Source organism: Anopheles darlingi, chromosome 2 (assembly GCF_943734745.1).
Source record: "Anopheles darlingi chromosome 2, idAnoDarlMG_H_01, whole genome shotgun sequence".
Lineage (NCBI taxonomy): Eukaryota > Metazoa > Arthropoda > Insecta > Diptera > Culicidae > Anopheles > Anopheles darlingi.
In genome coordinates, this window is record NC_064874.1 from 22,542,399 (window position 1) to 22,559,705 (window position 17,307).

The window sequence follows — 17,307 nt, forward strand, 5'->3', positions numbered from 1 at the left end:
ACAGTTTTCTCGTTTTTCACAAGCCACCTCCTCGCATCACTCAGCCATAATAGCTAAAGCACAGACGGGACTAGCAGACAGACGATTCAGTCACCGAATGAGCTGTTTAAAAACGCTTTGAACACGATCTTTTTGTAAAATACGATAGCATTTGATGCCTTCCCGATTACCAATTACTATCCACTTCAGTAATGGCCTGATTTTATTCCGTTTTTAAATAATAATTGTATAAAACTCATTTTTATAAGTGGAACCGTAAAACCCATCACTTTGCACATTGTGCACAACGATATTAAGAAAAAGGCCCGCTATACAGCTCGCTAACGATCCATTAAGCACCCACCTAACGGCACGATCTACTCAAGTTCCGATCAGTTCCGTTGTGTCTCTTGTGTTGGGAAGCCCTGTTCCAGACGGTCCCCTTCTTTCGGTGTCCACTACACGCCTTCGATAAATATTACACGGTTGCTCATCTTAGTAGCGCAATGGCTGTTGCTGCTTAAATAAATTCTACATCTTTCTTAACAAGGAGTTTCTCCCGGTATCCTTGTATGTGGCCATGTATTACCATCCTTCTTAACTTCATCCTCTTGGCGGCTGCTTCCCGTGAACATTATTTTGCTTTTGCTGGCCCATCGTGTGTTGCCCATCTGGTCAGTTCGATCTTCGTTTTTGATATTCCTCTCTTGCCCTTCATGCCATCAGGGATACGCGGATGAATTCATCGCCGCTGGATGGACTGATATCAGATTCAGTTGATCGGGCCGTTAGTGTATGGATAGGGCTGCTGGCTTGTTGGATCATTTCAAAAAATTACAATCGAGCTAATTCGTTGTTTCTGAGGTTACGAAATTCCAACATATGCTCAAGTTGAAATTAAAAGTCGAAAGATCATAGTTCCCAGTTGTAGTAATATATACAGAATGTGTCGCAAGACTAGCATTAACCAAAACAAATATCTGGATAGTCAGAAGAGGTTAGACCGTTCATCATTGTCTTTTGGTTAGTTAAAGTATACTACATGTTATGCAGTTTGATTAGATCTTTTTCCACAACCTTTCATTTTAACTTGTATCTTATGCCATACGGTGCAAATGGCATCAGAGTCAAGGTTTGCTAGCTCAACGGTATTGACCATTGATTAATGGTCGATTAAGGTTGTTTCTACACAACCAAGGTAAATGTTAAACTTAAAAATTAACAGAATAATTGAATATTTTCCACTCATATTTTGTATGAAGTGATCTATGCTTAGTGGCGGACCATAGCGGGAACTGGTCCTGGAATTGCTTTTATATCTAAACCAACAGTCCAAGGGATCGCGTGTTATTAATACTAATCGGAGGGTTCCTTACTAGACACCATACCCTATCATACCGATCTCGTTCACGGTAGCCGCTTGGTCCTCGGGCGATGCCACGCGCCGGTTCCACGACCACCCTATGGAGAAAGCATAAGTTTCGTTAAAACAGGTCTTCAGGATCATTAAGGTATGGCTGGTTGGATGCAGGTGATGATGACTCATCTTGTTTCATAACCCCTACTCAGGTGACCAAGCAGGGTAGCTTGTTGACCCGGCCAGAGCAAGAGAGTCGGATTCTATCGAACAAGGAAATCAAGGAGCCAGAGAGCTAGGAAACCCGGAAGCCTTGCTTAACCGAGCTTTCGTAACGCGGCAACGATTGCCGTCTAAAATAAATAGCAACGCATCCCTCACATCCTTTGCTTACCCTTCTCCTAGCTTATTATCGACATCCCTGTAGTCCTCGAATTCCTGTGAAAAACAGTAATCACAGTGTTTTAAAAAGAAACCTAATGAAAATCGCCACTATCGCGTTTGTACGTACCACAAAACCATATCCATTCTTGATAAGAATATCGCGGGTTCGACAATACCCCTTGAAAAATCGTACAGAAATCGAAGAGATACAGTAGCCTTTCTGCAATCACGAAACCGACTCGAACGATGCCACACGCAGGGACGAACGGGATGATGGTGAGGGCTAGGGAGAGTGTAACTTCGGTGCGTTTCGTAGACGGCACTCGAAGTAACAGCACCGCGATGAGACCATAAAACAGTGCCACCAGCAAAAGCCGCAAATCGTTCAGATGTTCGATCAGCGGTATCGAACCGAGGGCCCAGTCGAAACTTAACCGATCCGGACATACGAGCAGCCAAAGGTTGATCCAGTAAAGAAAGCTTTGCGAGAGCACCCTCGTTAGTGTGCTGTTGCTTGCTCCGACCGGATTATCCATTCGATGGAACCGGGGACTTTTAAAGTCCATAATCCAGAGACGGAGCGTGAGAGCGGCCAGTGACAGTGCCGCCAGCACGATGATTCTCCCCAGGCAAGACCGATGAGTATGGAGAAGATCGCGCACTGAGCCACGTAGTGGCCATTTGATGCGTTTCAGTAAGGCTACTGCTCCACAGCTGACTAGCGCCATGATTCCTGTTTCTTTGCAAAGCATCGAAACAATGGTGAGAACAAAAAGCACTGGATACACAATGAATCCCCACCGTTGGGATCGACCACTATCCATCCATCGCAGGTAAAGCAGCATGATCGTGATGTATCCGATGGCCGTTAGGAGATCCGCTCGTCCCACAATCCCAACCACTGCCTCCGTGTGTACCGGATGTACGGTGAACAGGAAGGCACCCCAGAAGGCGGTACGAATGTGTTGTTCACCTTCACTGCACAGGACTTGAAACAATCGCAACACTAGCAAACTGCAGATTGTGTGAAGGGCCAGGTTCAGTTTCTTCATGTGCCCGGCATTGAGACCGAGGATCCGGCTCTCCAGCTGATAGCTAAGTACGGTTAGTGGACGGAAGGATTTGTGGCTCGTTGGGTCGGTCAGATTGTTGCCCCAGAAATCGTGTCGCAGCAGAGTGCGAAACGGTGTGGCCACATTACGTACATCCATGTTCTTGACGATCGCCGCCGAATCGTCGAAGACGAACGTTCCGTGCAGCGAGCCACCGTAGGCGAAGAGTGAGGCCGCAACAAGAATAGAATACTGTAAGTAGAAGCAGATACTTTTAAGAATTCTATTTAGTCGGAACGAGCAGACCGGGACTCAAACCTGGACGATGGTTTGCTGGCGAAGGGAAGACATGATGACCGGGACGAGTGCTGGTCGTGAGGGAGGTTGCTTTTCCTAACTTGGTGCACTACGGGTGGAAATGGAACCGTGGATTACATGCTCACTACACGCCGCAGGTCACTGAGAGGGGAATCTCGGGGGTCTCGCCCATTCCGTTTTTTGGGGAGGATCACAGGGTTCAGAAAAAAAGATTTGTTTTTGCGACCGAATTTGACAGCAGTTTGTTTGAAAACGACGGCGATGTTTCTTCAAGTGACATTTCCGAGAATTCGACGTTTTTACGTCACTTGATTTGTTGTGCTCGAAATTTGGCTTTTGCCTTTATTTCGAGCAGTTTTTTGTGCGACTCGATTTGTTGTGCTCGAAAAATGGATTGACTCGAAAATTTGAACGGCAGTTTTTTGGCGCTCTTTAGCAGAAGTCTAGTAAAGGAGCAGAACGGCCAACAGGAAACAGGAACAGATCAATCGGGAAATGTGAAAAGCGGAACTGCGAAAAACTTTCCAAATATTATCTTTCGACAGAGAAAATGTAATGGCGTCCCCTCCCCTCTAGCACTATTTAACGTTTATAATGTATTTTTCCTGTGATTCTGTGATTTTTTTCCTTCACACAAACATAAAAATATATTTGAGAGAAGAAACAGCCACATACTTGCATTTTTAAATGCAGAAATCCGCCAACGAAAAGATGTCTCGGCCAGAGAAGGACATCCGGAACAGCGCATGAAATATCCATACGGCACAAACACCAATATCTATTGCGCATGTGTTCGTGAGCACGGCATCGCGACCAGAAATTGCTAACGCTGCTCCGAGAGCCGAGAATTTTTTTAGACAGGGAACAGAACACCGAACGGACGACGTTTTTCCTCGAACGTAGCGCAGAATTTTCCACCCGGAGTTTCTTGGCCTCGAGCTGCAGGTCTGTCGGTTATTAAAGAATGCATCGAAGTGAAAGTGGTTGATCCCGTTTGTGTCGTTGTGCCGTGCTCTTCGGTGTGCAATCAGGAGATTTCGTCCTCGCATCGAACATCCATTTGGTGCCATCTTCTTCACCGAATCACCCCTCGAGGGACACCTGACAAGAAAGCTAGAGTGTAATCGGGTCGAGAAAGGACAATCGGAGGGAAGGTTTGGTGTGTCCCTCGAGCGATAAAGAGAAATCGCCCCCGTACGGTCCGGTGCCAGTGTCCTTAATCCCCTAGGATTGGATGGATGCGGTTTGGAAGGCTCGGTAGCCTAGCAGCACTGCACGAATGAAGCACCAACGAGGTGAGCCATAGCACGGAGGGTTTTGTCCGAGTTGCTTTTTCATCGAGTAACCATCGAAGTGGCTGTGATCGGGGTTGTGCTGTAATTGGTGGTGACGAGGGAAAAAGTATGTATAAAAGCGCCTCCGAGTCAAGGGCCAAAGTCAATCGTCAATTTCTTTAAAATGTAGAATGGCCAGGGATGGGGTAGAGGGAGAAGGATATCAGTATCGACAAAGCAAACCGGAAGTGTACGAATGAATGGAAACACGAAAAAATAGCAGGAGCACACTGCCCGGAACTGTCAATCGCCGTGTACAGCGTGAACCGATGAGTGGAAATCGCAAAAAGAGGATACAAAACCAGGACAAAGAGTTTTCCACTTCACCGGTGCCGTCTGGCCAATCCGTGCGCTCCGTGTAGCGCCCAAGGCTTGCGGCTAGAACGCTCGGTCGCCATCGTCGTCGTCGTCGTCGTCGACGGTCAATGTAGTATCGCCTAGCTGGAACAAATATGGCGATACAACCGTTAAAGGACATACACTTCGAAATGGTGTGCAGTATTCTGTAGTGGGGCCTGTGGAAACTATCAACGGAAGCCGCTTTATACACGAAGGTAAGTTGAAACAACGTCGCTTCGCGTCTCACCAACTTTGTTTTTCCTTGAACGGGGATGAGGTACCATGCGTTTCCATCGAGTAGTCAGGTCGGCGAGTAGACGCGAGTGGGATTAACGAAGCCAAGGAACTTTACATGTATTTCGACCAAGGTGAACGTTTGGTCGGGATTATAACTCACGCCCCGAAGTGGCAAAGTAACCGATGGCGAGACAGGGAGTCTATGTAAAAACATTTTAATTGGCCACAGAATTTATGTAAAGGTCCTATGTTTTATGCTGATACTGGGTACAGGCATTTTATAATGCATTCCAATTATCTATCATTTAATATGTTAACTAGATTTATAATCGCCGGTGCTTGGTAACTACGTTAACACAAGTTAACACAAGGTTTAATAAAACTACTGTTGCTTTCTTGTGTAGTACAAGGTAAACTTCCGCACACCATAATACATTTAGTATCGTTCAGTAAACAATAAAGCCGCAAACTATCCTTAGTTCGGCCGTATCGTCATAAATTTCCGTTAATTGACTGCGTCGCTTCAAAGCAGGACGGGAAAACATTCCCGGCGCGCACAGCCAACTGTGCCCGGATCGTTGTTAAAAAGTCCCTTACACGCCGATGATGGTGTGATGGTATGGATGTGCTCTACTCGATCAGTCCCTCGGCAACCGATGGGTAGGGATTTTACGATCACCGTTCGGTCATCATATCGGTGGGATAAATGGCGCTGTGGCCAGCCTAAAATTAGCACGCACAGAGCAAATATTTGCATGGCTCACCACACTCTCACGCACGCACCGACAAACAGCAGCAGCAGCAGCACCAGCAACAGCAAGCAAGGCGTGATTTGGCCGGCTAAAGGCGTGCAACGATTTCATCTCTACCTCTCTCGGTCTGTCGGTGAATGCGCCAGCACTAACCGTCCTTACCACCCCTTACCTGGCGTTGGTCTCCATTTTTCGGAGGAAAACCCAACATTGATGATGACGACGATGGCGATGATGATGCCTGATGGAGCGGCACGGCGGTGGTTTGAAGCGCGGTGCAGTCGCGCGGATTTTGCGACTGTTTTGCGTGGCCGATTTTTCATTTTAATTTTCTTCTCCATTTTTATTTATTTGCCACGCTTAATTGGATACCCCAACCCCGCGCGGGTTGAAACGTTGCTTTTTTCGCTGCGAAATTCCTTCTGCATGCGGCATTCAGCTCAGGCCACGGTCGCCGATGCGTAGGTGTCTGTTTTTGCTTCTCCAACACCAGCACACCGGCACCGACACCTCTAATACCCGCCAAGAGATTTAATATCCTTTTTTTTCTCTACGAGCCAAATGAAAAAGTAGGATTCCATGGTGCCCTACAGGTCCAGGACGATGAAGAAAAACGATTATTGGTCACACTGCTTCCGCTATCGTTGTATAGCTTGCTCCGTCCATCCGTCGAGACATTAAAACCTTTTCGAAAACATTAACAACCGAAACCCCTTCCGATTCCCCCCCCAAAGACAACTGATAAGCGAGAAAAGGGGCCGACACTTTTCTAATTAGAAAAATGTCAAACTTACATTCTGCCACCTTCAAAGATTTATCTCGATTGTTCAACAGAATTGACGCTAGTTAACCTTCGTGGACCTAGCCACCGGCAAAGGTACCGGAGTGTGACCTTTCGTCTTAGTGTAGCCGCCGGTTGTGGTCAATGAGGATTTTCCTTTCCTTCTTTCTTTTGACACGATTTTTCAAAGAAAGTACCACCACTCAACCGCGCCATTGTTGTGGTTGGCGGTGATCAGTTGAAATGATAAAATTCTTTGCTCTTCATCATAGCAGGATATGTTTTACCACCGTTAGGGATCGTTAAACGTGTGGTATCGTAAAACAATTTAAAATAATATTGAAACCACTCGGGAAATGGGTAAAATGTGGTCGGCTTATGGCCATCGCACTTAGGCTTCCACAACATATGACCTTGAGCAGTGGTGAGCACAACGAGGTACACGGGATATGCAACCGGAATACACGGAGTACCGAACCTCCAAAGGTACGGAATCCAGCCGGTTCCGGTGTGGTGATTGAAAACGATGGTTCTAGGTCAAAGGCAGAACGTCGTGGCCAGGCTCAAAACCCTGGCTGGGCCAGAAGCCAGCAGAATGCTGCCGGAAATGCTCGTACAAACCGCTCCTTAAATAATGATAAAAGCAAAATGGGGCTCGGCATTGTAACGCTGCTATGGCGGCAGGCCACAGGGCCCAGGCCATATGGCACCGTTTAAGGCGGGTTCTGTGTGTGTGGTTTGACCCGATTTTTCCTTTCTCTTACCTCCAAAGAGGAGAGACTGAACTTGTTTGGAGGAGTTGGAGGTCACTTCCTTCGGTCGGTGCGGCCATTCCCGGAACACATTTGGATATTAATTTCAATAAAAGCTCGTTCATCAAACCTGCGCTCCACCTGTGATTGCGGCCCTCTCCATCTTATCGCCTTATGGCGGAAGCTTTTCGACGTCGTCGTTTTATCATCGGACACTCTCCGCTCGCTCCGTAGTGGCCAGTGGGATTCGGGATCTAATGAGCCTTTGGCCACTCCTGTGTCCCACTTTTTATCCCATGCATCAAAGCCTGTGCCAACGGAGGTGTCAAAAAGAAGGGAGGTCAAACAGAACAGAGGCCGGAAAATGGAAACATAATTTTTCCTACCCCCCCACCTCCCTCATTTTTGGTGTCCGTGCCCTAATGAAGTGTTTTTCCTTCCTTGGTTTCCGTTCATCCTTGGGCAAAATGGATTTAACGATTTAACGAGCAATCAATCGCGGGTAGTCGAACGCATTACGCTCGATGAACGAGACGTATCGATCCATCGATCAGCGGAATCTTTATGGGCATGTTGCCGGATAGTCTTATAGCGCGTTAGGAATAAATCATGTTTTTTGTTTTTTGAGGGGACGGCCCACGACATTCATAATCGCTGCGATGACGGGCGGAAGTTGATTTGTGCGGCGGACACGCCTGTTCCTGCCAAAGAAGGATGCGAACGCGAATCTTTCTTAATGATCGTTTTCGTTTAAATTAATTAATCTTATGCAGAGCGGGCTGACATTACGGGCAGAGTGTTTGTGGCGAGTAATGTCGATTAGAACGACAATCATCCGGTGCGATAGCGTTTCGATCGTGCTTCCGATTTCCTCGAGCTCGATTGCCGCCACTCCCCGTACGTATGATGTTTGGCACGTGATTGGATTGAAAGTAAATTAGGAAAATCTAAATTTATCGACGGCACAGCACGGGCGTGTATAGTGCTGCTGCTGCTGCTGTATCGGCCTCGAGCTGATCGGCGTCGTGCACGATCGATTCGCGAGATCGCTGCTTCCGAATCGGATACCTTGTGTGCCCGGTGTCGTCACTTTCGGTTTTCAATTTTAATTCCCTAATCGCTGTTTAGTGTTGTTCCGCTTCCCAGGAACTGCGGTCCCTAATGTTAAACTATCACTTATCCGGAGAACACTAAGCAAGTTTATGCTTTCCTGGCGATGAAACCATTTTCATCATGTTGCGCTCATGGATGCATCCTCGGAGCGGCTTGAGCGTGTAGTGACCCTGTACACCGTCGTCGTTGTCGGTGATTGTTTTTGTACTTTGAAGTAAAATGGCGTAAAATGTTAATCATCCGTTATACGGTCACAGGCAGGGTCCTTGTGATTCAATTTGGCTACGGAGAGAGAAAGACAGAGAAAGAGAGAGAGAGGCCTTACCTTCACCAGGTAAACGGCGTTTGTGTGCCAACGAGACGATATCCTTAAACCGTGTGGGGTTACCGTGACCAAGGATGAGGGCAGACGATGATGATGATGATGATGCTGATGGTGATGACGACGGTGCACACTCTCGGTTGGGTTTGATGTGGCCACCAGCACAGGCGTGAAGTGTTACAAGGTTTTCCACTTGGGAAAATTAACCATTCCGACCAGACCGGGCCATCGTGTGGCGATGAGAGCAACGGCAACGAGGCACCCCTTTTCCGCTTATTAATTAGAATGGCCAAAGGAACACACTGGCTGGCTGGCTGGTTTGAGAGAAACACGTTACGATGCCGGGAATGTTAAGCAGATTAGCAGAACGAACGGAGCCCCCGAACGTAAGGTTCCCCAGTAGCTTCGGGTTTAGGGGTGGGGGGTTCCTTTTTCCGACCGGAATTGGAAAAACGGCGAAAAACCACAAAGTAGCGTGCCTGCTGTTGCTGCTGCTGGGTGACCGGGTGACCCAGAAGATTGAGGCGCGCACCGGATTGATTGGCGCAAAACATTTGGCGTTAAGCTGTGTTTGTGTTACTTTAAATCCACACAGCGACGACGTTTACGGCCGATACTCGATCCGATCCGATCCGATCCGGCTTCCCGGGTGCCATCGGTGCCATTAACGATGATTGCGAACCGCACAGCAGCGGTTGTTGTTGTTGTTTCAGCAAATCCAAGTACTTGCTGCTATTTCCCTTCGCTATTGGTTGCGAGCCGCAAATTTATCACGATTTACACTTGCTTTGCGGGCGTTTGTACGGGGTAGGATGAGGTGATGGCGCACTCCGGCTCCTGTTTGCCGTAGATACACACACACACAAACCGACACCGACACCGATCGGTTCGGTTTCTGTCACTCAACATACCAACATTTGGGGGTGCAACTGGGCTGTGACTCGTGGAACTCTTGTTGGTTGGCTGTGTGCCGGTGGTGTCCCGTGGAGCAGCGCACAGCATGCCTTCCCGCTGCTCGATTAGGGCATCAGCAGCATGTGCGTGAGCTGGGCAGGGGGATTAGTAAGTGTTTTTTGTTTTTTGGTCGAGACAACCCGTCAGCCAGACAGCGGCAGGTGAGAGCACGCACTTGTCGAGCATTAGAATGTTCGCTCGCCGGTCGATCCGGGGATTGTGATTTTATTAGGATTTTACCTGCGGCGTGGAACCGATTCCCATTCAAATTTGCTCGTGCTGTGTCGTAATATAATATTTTTATCGCTTAAGCAAAATATAAGCAGTATTTAGTATCCAAGATACTATTTAATACAAATATGCGATAGCACTTTGCAATATATTCGTTTGCAGGCTTTATACGAATGTTATATAAACGAATTAGCTTTTTCCAATGAAAGGACTAAACATACGGCTCAACCGTCCTTAAAAAAAAGAAAATGATATCACCCATTTCAAGTGATAGTTACTCTACTAGAATCAATTGATATAATTCCATAATGCTCATGAGATACGCATTTGCATCGCTATAGTTGTAAGGGATATCCTTTTCAATGAAAATTACAATTCCAATCTAAACTGGACCGCCTTTTAAACTCTTCCCATCAAAAACCACTTATTAACAATTCACGACCGTCGAATCCCCGTATTATGTGTCGATCCCATGGTGCTCTTATGTTTGCAACATAATTGATCTGCCCCCCTCTCTCCATCCCCATCCTCTCCATCTGGCCGTTGCGGTCCACACGAGATTTGAGCGCGAGAGCAACCGGCCGCGAACATAAGTTGCCGGAGAGAAGTAGTTGAACAACCCTTTCCAAAGAATGTATTTGTTGTGATCACTCTCTCTCTCTGTCGCTCTCTCTCTCTCTTGCTCTCTTTTCTCGGCTCTATCTTGTCAATCCGCTCGCGGTTCGGCTGGTGGTCACTTTCCGTTTCATTTCACCCGGTTGCTCGCGCTCCCAAGGGGTCCCAAGTGCTCATTCATCTGCGATCAGCCGTCTCGACAACAACGACACAGCACAACGCCGTCGCACAGGTCAGCCTCCGAGACTCCTCCGTCCGACGAGATATTGTCACGATCCGCTACGACGGTGTAAGTGTGTCAGTGCGAGTGTGTGTGTGTGTCCGTTTGTGGGTGGGTTGCTTTTGGAGTGCGTGCGTTGTGGGTGTTGTGGGCCGTGTGGTAAGCACCTTTTAGTAAGAATATCTTGTGTTTCTTGTTCCCTCGTCCCCGTGGCGCGCTGGTTCTGTGGATGAGCCTTCTGCAAATGGTGGGAGTATTGCTTGGTGATCGCGTGTGTGGGCGAACGCGATTGCGATGATCGCGATCACGATAGTCTTCTCGATGGGTGTGTTTCGGTGTTCGTGGATGTGTGTGTGTGCGCTTGGTTGTGACTTGCCCTGTTGTTCCTTGTTGAAAAGGGAATGCAAAGCTATTGGTTTGCCCCTCGGGTCGTGAAGCGAAAGAGAAGGGAACCGCAGCTTCGTATGGTGTATCGCTGCGGCCATGCTGTGGGTGCTACATCGAGGGAGAATTGGTAATCCGGAGAGGGTTTTTATTCCCTGTGTGTGTGTGTGTGTGTGTGTGTGTGTGATGGTGTGTGAAGATCGGTTGAAGATCGTGCGTGTGCATAATACAATTTTTGTGATGCAAAAATCAAAACAAAAACAAACGCCAGCATTCCGAAACGTTTTTTTGCGGTGCTCTCTCTCTCTCTCTATCTCGCTGCGTGATCCCTGATGGGGCTAGTACATGCATCCGTACGCATGTTTATTATTGTAAGCGTCGACGATTATCCAGAAACACCAGCAAAAAGGGCATTGAAGTCCTTCTCTTCTGAACTGCGGCACGAGTAAGCGAAAAAATAAAATTACTTCATTTCTCTCCTTTTTATATTTAGTTTTCGAAAATCATAGAAACATAAAAACTATGTAGCACAACAAACTCATCATCATCACCGTCATCATAATTTTCATTAGCACCAAGCTAACGGTACCACAAACCGGCGGGAAAATGAATGGTTTTTCTCATGATTCTCACTTTTCCTTCATTCCTTTCGATCGTCATGATCATCATGATCATCATCATCATCATTACTACGAAGCATGGATCTTTGGTGTGGGACTGGTCGCGATTGGTTTGGTGTTTGTTTTGCTCACCCCGTTCGTTTCGTTTTCATTCCATCGTCGCCCCGTCACCGTCACCACGCGGCCATTCTCCGGGCTTTGCCGCCCCACCGGGGAACGGCGGTTCATCGGAGCAAAGACCAGTTTGCCTCCGCGATCGCGCACTAATACTCCGGTATTATATGATCGCGTTGGTCGCGGCCCTGCACACCCGGTTTCTTCTGATGCTGCTGCGGGTCGGTCGGTGAGAGTAGACGACGTGATGCGGTTAACAGTCCGTTTCGAAATTTTGTCGTCGGTAGGAACTAATGGGCGATAGTTAGGTAGAGGATTTGAAAAAAGCAAATCGGTTGGATGCATTAAGGAAAAATGAGACTGTTTTATCCTGCATAAGTCACATTTTTTCCGCTTTTTTTGGGAGTCGCCAAAGATGCAGGAGTAGCAAAAATCGTTTTCGACTTAGAAAACATTGCAAGTATTGGTTTTTTGCCAAAATTCTCTTCTGTTAACATCGTTTAATTTTTTAAATCTTTTTTAATGTTATGTTCAGGGTGTCCGAAATTTCCTGAAATGTTGTCAACTATCATGCACAATACCTAAAAAAGGGCCACTTTTGTGTGTCTGATGAAGGCAGTCATTTGATCGATATTATATTCTGTTTGAATTTTCAATAATTGGCATTGTGTAATCTAACTAAATCTGGATCATTTTCCTAAATCGGCTGAGAAATGGCTGGGTTATTCAACATTTAAATAAGTTCTGTCTAGATGGCGTATACAAATAACCGATACTTTCGTTGAATTAATGCTTATCATACATACATATCAATGGTATGGTTGGTAAATCTCTTTCAAAAAGAGAACATTTATGGAAAATGCTTTTATGTGGGCTCTTAAATCCAAGATACTATTTATGTTTTAAACTCGTTTATCAAGCCCTTCATTCTCTCCTGGTTTTCTGTCACACACTGTGACCGATCTACTGCCGCCAGCGGTGATCGTGGATCGTGGTGTCGAGTAGTGGAGAGTGGAGAAAAAAGAAAATACTGAAGTGGTGGGTCCAAAGAATGAGAAAGTGTTGCTGCTGCTAAGCATAGATCCAAACCGGCCGCTACCCCCTTTGTACCTCCCCTTGTACCCTTGAAGCTATTGCTCGCTCTCCCCAATCCTCGTCGAGCTCGTCGAGAGGGTGAAGAGAAAGAAGCTATTGCTGCCGATGATGATTGGGAAAAATCCATCTTTAACGCAGCAAATCCACGCCAGCGTCGTGAGTTGCACCACCATAATCAATAGGAATAGCCTGGTGGAAAACACACAAACACACCGCGTGCGAAAAGCAGTCGCAACAGAGCGCATAAAAGGCACAGAATAGCGATGTCACTCCATGGCACAGCTTTCCGACTGTTCCGTTGTCCCCGTTGTTGTTGTTGTTGTTGTGGTGTTGCCCCGGTCTGGTGGCGCACAGTTTTGCGAAAGCACATGCTGGAAAAGCCCCCCTCTGCTTACTGCTGCTGCTGCTGCTGTTGCACATAATGTGCAGCGACACAATCGGCGAATAAGTGTGCGAAGCGAAATGTCATTACGGGAGAAAGGGTTTCTCCGGTTTGTAACCCGAGGGGGATACTGTAAAGGAGAGCGGAGGAGAGCGAGAGTACGGATGCGCTCGCGAAGAGCACCGGAAGCAATGGAACCGTTGATCATGAACGGTCGGAACGCGAGTTGTTTTTGTCGCCCGAAGGTTACTCTTTGTCCGTGTCCCCCGCTCCGTCCGTCTGGTGTCTGGACTGGTTGACAAAAAACAAATCCGCGCCAGCAGAGCACACCTGTTCCAAGCGTATGGTGATGACCCTTTCGTGGCGGTTGTGGCCAATTTGACCTGGGAGGCGGGGTTGTTTTCGTTCATTTAGCAACAATACGTTCATGTTAATGTTACACTGTGTGTAGTGTAAGTCGATTTTTATTTCCCAAACCCCGAAAGTGCGTTCGAAGCGAGACACCCTTTAATGGCTCACCGTCATGGTCGTCGTCGCCGTTGTTGCTGCACGCCCGCAAGCCCGGTCAACCGGAAACACGATATACACACACCGGAAGTGCACACATGGATGGCATGGGGTGGTGATTGTGGCGGGCAAAAGGAACGCGGGAATATGTCAAATGCCGTGGGTACTCCGCACCGAGAATGGTGTCCACCGGTCGTGAACGAGCGAGTGAGCCAGAAAGAGAGGCAGAGAGTGGACAAATCTAATTTGTTGATTGTCTGTCCATCCATCCAACCATCCATCCATCCATTCGTGCACCGTTTTCCGCTTTTCCGCTTTTGGTTGGGTGTTGCGTGTGGCCAGAACGGAAATGATGCTTTGTTTCGGTGGTGGTCTTTTATCTCTCGCTCTCTCTCTCTCTTTCTCTCCTGCGTGCCTTTGCTTTATCCGATCCGTTCCTGTTGTTCCTGGATTGTGTGTTTGCGGTTCTAGACACTACAGAGATAGCTGTTTGTTTTCGTTCGCTAGGGGTTTTTGTTGATTTCTGCATTCCAAAGCGATAAAAACGAAGCACATGCAGCGCGCATAGGGGGACGGCGGTTCAATTATTGGCGGTGTTTTTTGCATTCTCGTTCTCTCGAAGCCAAGTCGAGTGGTTGCATGTGCCAACGAGTATTTTGTTTGCTCGCTGATACTGGCCAGTGGGCTTTTGCGTATCAGTAACTTTGGAGGAAAACTAAAACGACGACAGAGCGTGTTCGGATCGAGCGTTAGTATGTATCTATGTCACACCACCACCACCACCGCCGCGCCGCCGTGTGCATTATGAGCAAATAGTAATGAAGATTTATGTCCGTGTTGTTTTATGGCATTCCTTCACCCGGTGCCGTTTGATGGTGAGTGTACACCGAAGAAGTTTACAAGTTTTAGACAATGTTGCAATGTTCGGGTTTTAGAAGAAGAAGCAGAAGGAAGGAAAGACTCGCTTGCAATGGCGCGACTCCTGGCTACTTGTGTACCTTCGCACTCACGTATTGCCGTCTGTGATAAATACACTTCATCAATAAAAGTGTTTTGTGGCCGGCGGAAAACAAAAAGTGGGACAGCGCCGCCAATTGCGCGTAGCGTGTGTGTGATACGTTGTTTTTGTGCCCTCACGAGCGTCAGACGTTACGACGGCGGCGTCGTCGTCTGCTGGGTTAAAAGGTACGTTTATGCAACGAGTAAAGAGCCCGCAAGATGCTTACGAGTGGCGTGGTAATTGAAAGGAGGTGTAATTATAGTTATTGTCTTCTCGCGTTACGTGGTTGAGGTGCAAACGCTTGAACGAAGACGAAATGTCGAAGAATGGCGTCAGAGGTACTAGGTACGTGATACTTCATAGGCACAGAGAGCGAGAGAGAGAGAGAGAGAGAGAGAGAGAGAGAGAGAGAGAGCGAGGCACGTGCCGCAAGATGTTGGTTTAAATTTTTGATTTACAAACCGTGCAGAAGAAAAGGGAAACGGTCGTACTTCTGCTGCTGCTCCTAAGGCAACAAGGATAACAAGGAAGAAGGGAGCACACGTGAGCCTGGGGCCATGTGTTGGAGAACGTACCGGCACTTCAGTTGAGAGGAGTATCCAAGTGTAGCTGTCGCTGTGCTTGGCGCTTGTAACACGTCGCTTTTTTTCCCAAGACCAAGACCAGATGTCGATGCCAATATTCCCAAGAAGTAAATCATTCCTCTGGGACAGATACATTACCAGCCGCAGCAGCACGAGCACAATCGATGCAAACGAATCAACCAACACACACACACCAAAAACCGACTTTGTATTAATCCCATATTTTTGGCTCTGATCGTTATTTTCCCTTTTTGTCAGTCCGGGGTCTGGTGGTGTTACATGTTCCCCCCGGGTCCTGGGGTCGCCGGGAGTTAGCTGGCGGGATCCTTATACGCAGCAGCAGCAGCAGTGGCCAGTGGTGTCGTGTGGCATAATATTTTCCAATACACTCAACCCACACGGCACATCACATCATCACTAACATGTAAACCGCACGCGTACGTTCACGTTCTTGGCACACAACACGTGCCCAGAGCCTTCAACGTGTGGCGAGTGGGGAGTGGGTGTGTACGATTCCAACCCCCCGCCCCCGCTCCTCGAACATCCAATGCCATGCTGCTTGCTTCTAAGGGAGGCCCCCGGCCTTAAGCATCTCCTATATCCCTTCCATGATCGCTCGGTATTCGGTTGATAATTTCATCTGATACCGATGTGCGAAGGTGAGCTGAGCTGAGCTCTCTGCTTCGGCGATAATGTGCCAATTCGTCGGAAATATTCCTCCTCCACCGTTCCGTTCAGATATCATCTGCTTGACTCTGTTTTTTTTTTTGAGAGAGGTAGAGGAATGGATTGAGCATGACCGTTAGAAGCTGGAAGCACACACACACACGCTGGAGAAGAAGAAGAAGAAGGAGGACACATGTATCATTGGCATCGACCAGAGAGATACCACCGGAGCATGTCATGTCACCAGCAGCCACATTTATCCAATGCGAACGAAGGAACACAATTTTATGCATGAACGACGGATTTCGCTCTTACATGATCGAGCAGTCGGAGTCGGAGTCGGAACCGGCCGGCCGGCTGGCCTGCCACGGCATGTGGTATGTAGCGGTGGTGCGTAGGTCGCTGTGGGGGCTGTGTTTGGGTTTCGGATTAAGGAATTTGCGGTAAAAACCAACACTGTGCGAGGGGGGACTGTACGAAAACCGAACGGCGGCGGCAACACCACCGAATGGAATGCGGCGTGTCACGTTTGCAGTGAGGCGGGCGGGCTTTTAAAGAATGATGGAGCGCCTTACGCGACACACACACACGCACACACGCACGAACTCGGTCTGCAAAAGGAAATGCCAAACGATTTGCCACGGCAGAACGGAAGGGACGGAACTAACGAGGAACGCGCGACGAGGCGGTAACATCTCACAAAATCTGGGCATTTGCTAGTCGTACGTTTTGGGGGGAGGCTATTTAGAATGGGAATGTGTTGAAACGACAATATATCCGCTCCATAGCCTGCCGACCACAGCAGCAGTCCGCGTCAGAGTCCGCCGACGCATGGGCTCAAAAACCATCCAACTCAGCGCTTTTGGAATTGACGATCTGCCCCGGGCCCGGAGAATCGCCTTAGGAACACGGGAGGCAAGTCAGGGTTGGGTGCTCTAGTGGCGGTCTAGTGGCCGGATGGACTAGACCGTGAGCATAGCTCCGACTGCCACAGCCCCTGTGTATGTGAAGGGCTAGAGAATGTGATTGAAATGAACAAAGAAACTCCTCAACACTGCCACGGAGGCGGCATGTAATGAACTCTGACTGGCGCGCGCGCGTCAAGACTCGCGACTCGTCGCCGCTCTAGAGCCGCATTTAAAGGCGATACTTCCCAATAAGGGCGAGAAGAACCTTAACCACCACCAGCGCCGCAGTTCATGATTTCTTGTGGCG

At 48.1% G+C, this 17,307-nt stretch overlaps 2 protein-coding genes across 2 annotated transcripts in view; one reads left to right on the forward strand and one right to left on the reverse strand.

The window, feature by feature from the left end:
• Positions 1–164: 164 nt before the first annotated feature.
• On the reverse strand, positions 165–3,273 carry LOC125950198 (protein O-mannosyl-transferase TMTC1-like). Its single transcript, XM_049677952.1, has 4 exons — positions 3,091–3,273; positions 1,848–3,024; positions 1,731–1,774; positions 165–1,440 (listed from the first exon to the last, which is right to left on the reverse strand). Exons 1-3 carry the CDS (start codon positions 3,121–3,123, stop codon positions 1,746–1,748), a joined length of 1,239 nt encoding a protein of 412 aa, XP_049533909.1. The 5' UTR covers positions 3,124–3,273; the 3' UTR covers positions 165–1,440; positions 1,731–1,745.
• Positions 3,274–3,962: 689 nt separating this feature from the next.
• LOC125950173 (mucin-5AC-like) overlaps positions 3,963–17,307 on the forward strand; it is a 60,337-nt gene continuing 46,992 nt past the window's right edge. The window contains 1 exon segment of the mRNA XM_049677884.1: positions 3,963–4,385. The gene's annotated coding sequence lies outside the window, so the exon portion shown is untranslated.

Coding starts and splice junctions, on each gene's coding strand:
- LOC125950198 (XM_049677952.1), bottom strand. CDS start 3,123: ATGTCTTCCCTTCGCCAGCAAACCATCGTCCAG. Junction 3,025..3,090: donor GCCAGCAAACCATCGTCCAG/GTTTGAGTCCCG, acceptor TTCTACTTACAG/TATTCTATTCTTGTTGCGGC. Junction 1,775..1,847: donor AGAATGGATATGGTTTTGTG/GTACGTACAAAC, acceptor TGTTTTTCACAG/GAATTCGAGGACTACAGGGA.